This window comes from Lithobates pipiens, unplaced genomic scaffold (genome assembly GCF_037356315.1).
Source record: "Lithobates pipiens isolate NorthernLeopardFrog02 unplaced genomic scaffold, aLitPip1_a1.2 Scaffold_22, whole genome shotgun sequence".
Classification (NCBI taxonomy): Eukaryota; Metazoa; Chordata; class Amphibia; order Anura; family Ranidae; genus Lithobates; species Lithobates pipiens.
The window spans coordinates 325157426-325167508 of NW_027507784.1; the positions used below are offsets into that span (position 1 = coordinate 325157426).

Below are 10083 nucleotides of genomic sequence, written 5' to 3' on the forward strand. Positions count from 1 at the left end.
ATGGGAGAAGCCACGAATAAATGGAATTAACCAAAGTCATGTAATCACTAAACACTACAAATCAGCCAGGCTGACTACCATCTGGCACACTAAATTTACCTGTAGCCCTGTTCTAGGGACAAGGGTGCTACATATATTTTTTTATGCATATTACTCTCCATGAGTATTGAAGCTATTGTGCATTATTTAATATTCATTGTACTTGTTGTTTTGTTGTTTAAGTGAGAGCAATGACTCTTTTCCTTCCTGCTTCTCCTTCTACATATATGAGCATTTCTTTTGTTGTGCTTTTTAAGGACAGTTTCCCATACAGTATTTATTATAAGTAATTTTTTAACGAAGATATTTTTAAGATACAAAATCAATCTATATGACACAGTCTATACATGTTTCATACATTATTCACTGAGACAAGTGATCATACAAAATAATTACATTTATTGGTTGACAAAAAAACTAATATTTACATGAAATTAAAATACAGATTGCATCACATGAACATCTTGACATATAATGGAAACACCCTCAAAATGGGCGTAGTACCTTGGACGTAATATCACCATGATAACTTCTCGGTAGAATCAATAATCTTAAGATAATTGACAATTAAACAGAGCTTCTGTATTTCACACATTCAACCGTTACTATACTGCAGGTAAGTAAGTGGTTAATTATGTGAAATAAATTAGACGTTTGTTTGTCAATAAAAGTGGCAACTATGCAAAAAGAAATATATAATGAAAAATGTAATTTAGAGAAAAATCTAAAAGGCGGTTATTGATTCGGGAGAACAATTATCAATAGTAGAATATTTAATACATCAATATTTAAGAGAACATACAAGATATAATCAACATGGCATATTTACCCATTCCAAATGGCTACTAGTCTGGATTGTTGGTTACCAGGATTTTTAAGATGGCTGCTGTGGCTTTCAACATGGATTCTCTTAAAGAGGAATTACTTCTTGTGACCTCTGAGTTCCAAGGAGCAGGGATCTTCATGAATGTAAAAATATGTATTCATGCATGGTGCATGTGTGTCAGTCTGTCTGGGAGTCTGTGTATCTCCCAATGTCTCTTCTCAGGGTGGGTCCCTGAGCTTCCTCTCTATGGCATCTTTCTTGTTTCTTAAATATCCTCTTAAACAATAAGATCATAAAATTATACTAAGTTCTGCCCAAAAGGTATGTGTTCCCTCCTCATTGGCAGGCAACACGTAATAATTAACCTTTCCCAGGAGCCTAATGATTTTAAAGGTAATAGCACCTTCAACCACCAGGTGTCTCACATGTGTTTGGAGTTTCTCTTTAAGTTAATATATTTTATATTTATAATGTGTATTATTTGTATCTTAGTGAAAAGAATATTTATATAGATCCAGTATTCAGGGATATTAGTAACCGACATAATAGAAAATATGCTTTACATAATTATTATATAAAATGGTTATATATATGTATATCTATTAAATCTAGTCTATTTAGAAAGGACACAGGTTACATATATATCAATCAATATCACATACAATTATTATCTATATGGATACATGTATAATTCGTGTATCCAATCAATATTTGTTTACCTAAACATAGGTTAAATTCTTATACAGTTATAATCACTATTATATGATTTTCATAATACTAATTCGTTGCTAAAACACTTCTACTTATAATCACACTTTCATATATATTTTCTTATTATAATAAATGTCTTATATCATCAGATACTAAAATTATAATGATCTCTTTTGTGACCTACAAATATCACATATAATTTGAATGACTTATATCACCATATAGGTACTTTTAAAATATGTCTGACTTGCATATCCATTCGCATCTCTCTAACACCATGTGTTGAGATGGACTTTGAGCAGTCCAATAAATGTTTAGATAGCTTAGCTGTGTCCACAAGTTCCTAAAAATTCACACAATAGGTTTTGTTGGACAAGGTGTCAGCTATTGAAACAGTTCCTTACTTTTACACAATAGTTTAGGCCATGTGAGGTTAATTCGATGTGAAAGTAGTCCAACAACCTTTTGTCTTCATGGTTGTATATTGTCCAAACAGTCTTTTTACTTTACTAATGTTTTTTTCTAGTTAAGGATTATTTCCATGTGATAAATACTTAGTCCTTCCCTATGCAGGTTTGGTGTTCTCAATCTAACAAACAAAGATAAGTACACATCTTTTTGTTTGGTGACAAAAGTTACCATTGTTCCAGTCTCTTGTTTCAACACAGGGTTTGTAAAACTTTAAAAGATGGTTGATGAATTAAGCTTTGTAAAGCGTATGAGTTCACCTATTTTGTATTAAATGGTTCCAAGAGGTGAACAGTTCAACTATTGCAAATCACTGTTCATCTACTTTCTGAGGCCTACTGAAATCTCTCATCTCTGCCAGTAAATATTAAATGTATTTCCATTTTTTTGTTTCTTAATGAATTCACAACACTTTTTTTGTCACCTAAACTTCATCTCCTCCTCGCCTTTTCCTCTTTCGGTAGCCCCCCCTGCCCCTCCAAAGGCCTCAGACCCCTTCTATTATATATCTACACCTCTTCTCTTGGTCAGTTGAAAACTTCACATGACTTCCAATACCATCTCTATGCTGACAATACCCATCTCTATGCTACTCAGCTCACCCGTCAGTCTCCTTGCGCCTTACTAATCTACTAACTGACATATCAGTATGGATGTTAAAACACTTCCTAAAACTCAATATTTTCAAAACTGAGCTCATAATATCCTCTCCCCTTGACCCCCTCCCCTGACTTTTCCATCAAGATCATTAGCACAACTTTCATTCTCTCCTTTCATTCCGGGGTGCTAAGTGTTATCCTGAATTCCAACCACACTTTTCAGCTCCACAATGAATTGGCAATGAAATCAATGAAACCTTTCTTAACCAATGAAACCACCAAGCTACTAATTCACTCTCTTTCTCATTCACCTGGACTACTGCAACTCTCCCCTCATAGGCCTACATCTGCACAAACTATTCCTCCTTCAGTCTATCCTGATTCCTGCTGTAAGGCTCTCCCACCTTACCAACCACTCTGTTTGCCACTCCTCTCTACAAATCCCTCCACTGGCTTCCAATTGCTCAATGAATACAATTCACAGAATAATAACAACCAACAAACACCTGTGCAACACAAATCATAAGATTAAATAAACAAAGAGTTTAACTCTTTGTTTATCCTAAAACTACTATAGTTTCCCGTTAAAATTAAGGTCTTTTGCAGATCGGAATTCCTATCCTCGGTGCAATTGTGTATTACATCATGCTTTCCTTGCATTCTAGTCCTGCAAATTTCCAGAATTGTAAAGCAATGAAAATGTATTGGTGCTCCAATAATAAAGGGTAAAACATATAAATTACTAACAATTATACATTTTAAATGTAAATAATAATTTTAAGTTTTTATTTATTTTGCTTTTTTTTAATACTACCGTATATACTCGAGTATAAGCCGAGATTTTCAGCCTCTTTTTTGAGGCTGAAAGTGCCCCCTCGGCTTATACTCGAGTCACCGCTGTCTGACTGCTCGATCAGCGTATCGAGCAGACAGACGGCGGACATTAAAATTCAAAAGCCGCGCCTCCTTCTCCGCCTCCGCCTGTGATAGGCGGAACACTGAATTTCCCAGCAGTCAGTGTTCCGCCTATCACGGACATCCGTTCATTCTCATACTACGGACGAGTATGTGAGGATGTCCGTGATAGGCGGAACACAGGCTGCTGGGAAATTGAGTGTTCCGCCTATCACAGGCGGAGGCGGAGAAGGAGGCGCGGCTTTTGAATTGTAGAATGGCCGCCGAGAAGAGCGGCGATCCTGGAGCGGCGATCCATCGGCACGGCACGGGACAGAGGAGGCACGGGACAGAGGAGGCACGGGACAGAGGAGGCACGGGACAGAGGAGGCTCGGGACAGAGGAGGCACGGGACAGAGGAGGCTCGGGACGACGGCGGCTCGGGACGGAGGCTTGGGACACAGGTAGGCTGGACACACACACAAGGCTGCACGGACACACACACGGACACACACACACACACACACACACACACACACACACACACACACACACACACACACACACACGGATGGATGGATGGATGGATACACACACACACACACACACACACAGGGATGGATGGATGGATGAATACACACACACACACACACACAGGGATGGGTGGATGGATGGATACACACACAGGGATGGATGGACGGACACACACACAGGGATGGATGGATGGATGGATGGATGGACACACACACAGGGATGGATGGACGGACACACACACAGGGATGGACGGACACACAGGGATGGACAGCCATGTCTCACCCTCGGCTTATACACGAGTCAATAAGTTTTCCAGTTTTTTGGGGGTAAATTGGGGGCCTCGGCTTATATTCGGGTCGGCCTATACTCGAGTATATACGGTATCTTTAAAATAGTTTTTATGCTTGCTTGTCTTTAATGCCCCATACACACGAGTGGAATTTCTGTTGAAAAAATCTTGGATGGTTTTTCCGACGGAATTCCGCTCAAGCTTGGCTTGCATACAAATGTCAAGAACGCGTTGACGTACAACGACGAGCCGAGAAAATTAAGTTCAATGCTTCCGAGCATGCATCGAATTGTTTCCGAGCATGCGTAGGAATTTTGCGCATCGGAATTGGTACAGACATTTGGAATTTCCAATCGGAAACGTTTTCCGACCGAAAAATAGAGAACCTGCTCTCAATCTTTTGCTGGCAGGAATTCCACAAGCAAATTCCAATGGAGCATACACAAGGTCAGAATTTCTGACCAAAAGCTCACATCAGACTTTTATGCCCTGTACACATGATCAGAAATTCCGCCAGCAAGAGTTTACTTGTCCTTCACCAATCTCATCAGGGCTCTCTTGACTTCTTTATTACGTATGGTGTAAATCAGAGGGTTTAACATGGGTGTCACTGCTGTGTATATCACAGTGCAGCTTTGTTCCAGGAGCTCTGAGTACCGAGATTGTGGAATCAGTACTACGAATGCTGAGTCTGTATAGTAGAGGAGGATTACAGTGAGGTGGGGTGAGCAGGTGGAGAAGACTTTCCTCCTTGCATCTGTTGAATTCATTTTAAAGATGATGGCAATTATTTTCACATAAGACGTCACAATGCACAAAAGTAAACAAAAGCCAAACAAAATCTCCAAGTACAGCAACATGAAGAACATTTCAGTTCCTGTGCATGAAATCTTGAGCAGAGCTTTGGCATCACAGAAAAGTTGACGAATTACTTTAGAATGGCAAAATGACATAGTTGACGCTGCCTTTGTTATTAATAAAGAATTTGTAAGAGCAGAGATCCAGGTGACTACAATTAACATCAAACATTTTTTTCTCCCCAAAATTTGGTTATAGTGTAAAGGCTTACAGATAGCAACATATCGGTCATATGCCATAATGAATAAAATAATATTTTCACTGGTGCCAAATAAAGCATAAAAACCGAACTGAGTAAAGCATTGAGTAAATGATATTGTATTATTGTCAGTTAGTAACATGTGTAGAAGTTTGGGAACGGTGACTGCCGTAAAACAAATATCTACAATGGATAAATTACAGAGAAACAGATACATGGGGGTGTGTAAATGGTCATCAATATTTATCACTGTGATGATCGTTACATTTAATAACAGGCCAGTGAAATATATTGTAAAAAAAAAAAAAAAAAAGTATAGTTTATCCTCTGTTTTAAAGAAAAATGGCACAATCTGAAACACTTTAGATGCTGTAAAATTCTCCATTAAAACTTTGTACGAAAAAGTAAAATATGATTATGATCAAAAATGCCACCGTTTATTTGATAGAGGACTGCAGGTGCAGATGATTCAGTGTTCTCTTTTCATGCTGACATGCTGTGGCACATTTTACTTATACATATATATATATATAAAAATATTATTAAAATGTTTAGCATTTCTGGCATTCTCTTTTCATGCTGACGTTTTGTGGAAAATTTTATCTATATGTACAAATAAATTAGTTATGACAAAGTTTCTTTTTTAGCAGTGTAAATGAACATTGTACTGATAATAAATAGCTGAAGAATTGTTATGGCACAATCTGAAACACTGTCGTATAGTTCTCCATCAATACTACTCTTCCTTTTGCAAGAAACAATTAAATATGATTATTACCAATGATTTTACTATTTATTTGGTGAACAAAACTGCAAATTCAGGTGAATAAATGTTCAGTTTTCATGCAGACATGTTGTGGAACATTTTATGAATTTGTGTTAATAAAATCATTATGCCAAAGGCTGCTTTTTGCCACTGTAAATAAACACCTTATTGGTAAAAGTCATTGAACAATTATTATTTCAAGCATCAAATTATTGATTTTTCCTAATTCTTTTAATATTTAAAAAAAAACAGTATTTTAAAAGTAAGGCTACTTTCACAGTAAGACGTGTGGGCGTTAACGGTAAAGTGCCGCTAATTTTAGCAGCGCTTTACTGCTGTAATAGCGGCGCTTTTCGGCCACTACCGAGGTGCTTTTAAGCCCTGCCAGCGGCTGTCGGCTGAATAAAGGGTTAAAAGCACCCGCAAAGCGCCGCTGCCAAAGTGCTTTGCAGGTGCTTCGGCAGCGGTGCCCATTGATTCCAATGGCGGGGCGGTACAGGAGCAGTATATACCGCTCCTCCTCCACCCAAAAGATGCTGCTTGCAGGACTTTTTCTAACGCCCTGCAAGCGCACTGCTCCAGTGTGAAAGCACTCGGGGCTCTCACACTGGGGCTGCAGGGGAGGCATTTTTTAGGCGCTTTACAGGCACTATTTTTAGCCCAAAACCACCTGAAAAATGCCCCAGTGTGAAAGGGGTCTTAATGTGTAAATGTATAGCTTCATCAAAGAATGATATGCAGTATCTTGTCCAATAATTGCTGTAACATACACATATATACAGTGTGTGTGTATTCATGCACCATTTTTGTAGCGTTTTGGTCAATTGGCTGCTCATTCATTTTGAATTTGTATGAATTGACCCTCAGTGTAAGATCTAGGCAGAATGTGGAGAGTTGAATAGGCGTGTAAATATAAATCTTTCATATTACAGTGGTTCAAAACCTAAACCTTTTTTACCTTAACGTATACCCTGCATTAAGGTAAAAAAAAAACACTACCTGTCCCTCTCCTCATCCCTAAACATTTACCTGGGTCCTCTCACTGATCCAGCCACACCATTCTCTCTTCCTGGTCTGACATAGGCAGTAGCGGGAGCCATAGGGTTCTGCTGCTCTCAGTCAAACTCTGGTGAGGAGGGAGTGTGTGTGTGTCTATGGATGCACACAGCACTGCTCGAGAGTGCGCCCGCATGGGTGCGCCCTAAGCACATGGCTTGTTGAGGGGGCACTCAGAAGAAGAACGAGCCAACAGCAGCAGTGGAGGACCGCCAACTTCCTCTAGTCAGTCCCCTTCCCCTTCAGTTAGAATCACCTTCCAGGGAACACAATTAACTCCTTGATAGCCCCCTAGTATTAACCCCTTCACTGCCAGTGACATTTTTACAGTAATCAATGCGTTTTTTAAAACACTGAATGTTGTATAAATGGCAATGGTCCCAAAAATGTGTCAAAATTGGCCGATGTTTCCGCCATAATGTCACAGTCCTGATAAAAATTGCAGATCGCCGCCATTACTAGTAAAAAAAAAAATAACAATAAAAATGCTATAAATCCTTCCCCTATTTTGTAGATGCTATAACTTTTGTCCAAACTAATCAATATAGGCTTATTACGATTTCTTTTACCAAATATATGTAGAAGAATACATATCGGCCTAAACTGAGAAAAAATGTGCTTTTTTGTAAAAAAAAAAATGGGGATATTTATTATAGCAAAAAGTACAAAATATTGTATTTTTTTCAAAAGTCGCTCTTTTTTTTGTTTATAGCGCAAAAAATAAAAAACGCAGAAGCGATCAATTACCACCAAAAGAAAGCTCTATTTGTGAGAAAAAAAGAACTTCAATTTTGTTTGGGTGCAGTGTCGCACGACTGCGCAATTGTCAGTTAAAGCAACACAGTGGCGAATCGCAAAAAATGGCCCGGTCATTCAACAGCCAAATCTTCCGGGGCTGAAGTGGTTATAAAAAAAAAAATAGCTTTTAGAATCTCTATAAGGTCGCAAATTTGTAGTAAGTTTAAAGTTAATATTTACATAAACTCATAGGCCTTTCCATGACTGTCCTTCTTTAAGGTTTGTAACAGAACATAGGAGGTTTTGTTAGGAGTTATGGAAAGTTAGAAAAAAACTGTATTAAAAAAAAAAATCAGTGCAGCCTGATCGATGCCCATCTGCAGCTTAGAGGGGACATTACATACAGTGAGAATCTCCTATGATAGACAGAACAGTGGTCCAATGGTGGCCCAGGAGACGGGACTTCCTATTACAGAGGCCATCAAGTAAACAGGAGATTCTCACTGTATGTGATCTGGTGGCTCTTGTCCCGTGCCCCTCCCTGTCCCCTCCGAGGCAGCTAAAATTGAAGTATCAGCGGATAACACGCACATGCTTTTTTGCAACCGAATTTCATGGTGAAAAAGTGAGTGTTATATGCCAATAAATACAGTATGTACAGTATGGGCATCCTGAACTCATTCAGGACTATGTGGACATTCCTATGTTTATAGATTACCCTTGCTGTGCAACTGCTGTGAATTAATGTATCCTGAGCAGATTAATTCCCTCACTCAACAATGTATAATTTGGGACATATAAAGTCTTTTGTAATTGCTTGTTTAGTTGCGTGTCCTTGTGTAGGAAGTACATCTACCATAATCCAAAACAGTAAGGGCCGGTTCACACAGCGAGGCGCGGCGAGGCGTCTCCGACTTGCCTCACCGCGACCTGCGGGGACCTCAGCGGCGACTTGCAGAGGACTTCTGTATAGAAGTCAATGCAAGTCGCCCCCGAAGTCGCCCAGAAGTAGTACAGGAACCTTTTTTCTGAGTCGGAGCGACTCGAGTCGCTCCTCTCAGAACGGTTCCATTGTACAGAACGGGGGCGACTTGCGGGAGCGAGGCGAGGCGAGCCGTGTCGCCTCGCATCGCCTCGCTGTGTGAACCGGCCCTTAGGATTCCCAGCTAATGTCCAACTAATTGTCTCCTCCTAAAAAATCAGCTATAAAAATAACCTTTCAAAGTATAATACAAAGTACCATAAAACCTATTGGTGAAAATTCAATTTGAAATATAACAGGTCCTCTTTCAGAGTCTGTTCAAACATCTACCAGTTATTATACTGCAACAGCGACTGCATCTACGTAGATTTTCTATCCACATTTACTCTCTTCGCTTGAAATAATTTAGGTGTGTATATGTATATCCATGCTATCCCAAAGACTGATCACATCATAAATGCACCCAAAGAATGAACCAACCTTTAGCACATTTGGCTTTCAAGTCAATACATTTCTACAATGAACCATCCAAAATTATCATATGCAGATCAGCCAATGGGATGATGTTTGAATTCTTGTCCAGTATTTTTTAATTCTTGTCCGGTATTTTACATAATAATAACACTTACAATAGGTAGGACATGCAATGTGGCACCCTGAAAGGCTTCCTTTGTGTTAGATTTTCTTGGAATATTTATAATGTGCTGACACTGCTTATAACATTATCACTCTAAAAAAAATTGCACCTTTAGGGACAGAATTACAGTTAAAATTATATGACTAATTAATTGTGTCCTATGGGTTGGATTACAAGATTAAAAGTTTGCAATACTGATTTTTTTTTTTTTTAACCTTCATGTTATCTCCATAAGATCCTGATTAAACAGGAAGAGAAAGTATTAGGTCATGTTGCCCTTTTACATTTACTGACTGTAAGGATACAGAGCCTAATGTCTAATTCTATTGCCACACCTTTTGGCTTTAAATATTTGAGTCTGTGTAGATAGGCCTCTATAAGCTTTGAACATCTGGACACTGCAGGTTTTACCAATTCCTCTTCTCTGGCATTGTCAGGTGTTATGGGCAGCACAGTGGTTTAGCGGTTAGCACTCTCACCTATCAGT

The 10083-nt window shown here is 38.8% G+C and overlaps 1 protein-coding gene across 1 annotated transcript; it reads right to left on the reverse strand.

Moving 5' to 3' along the window:
- Window positions 1–4458: 4458 nt before the first annotated feature.
- Window positions 4459–9640, reverse strand: LOC143925542 (olfactory receptor 1500-like). The gene is made up of 2 exons (XM_077450022.1): window positions 9589–9640; window positions 4459–6020 (listed from the first exon to the last, which is right to left on the reverse strand). The coding sequence occupies exon 2, from the start codon at window positions 5800–5802 to the stop codon at window positions 4885–4887; it is 918 nt and encodes a 305-aa protein (XP_077306148.1). The 5' UTR covers window positions 5803–6020; window positions 9589–9640; the 3' UTR covers window positions 4459–4884.
- Window positions 9641–10083: the final 443 nt, after the last annotated feature.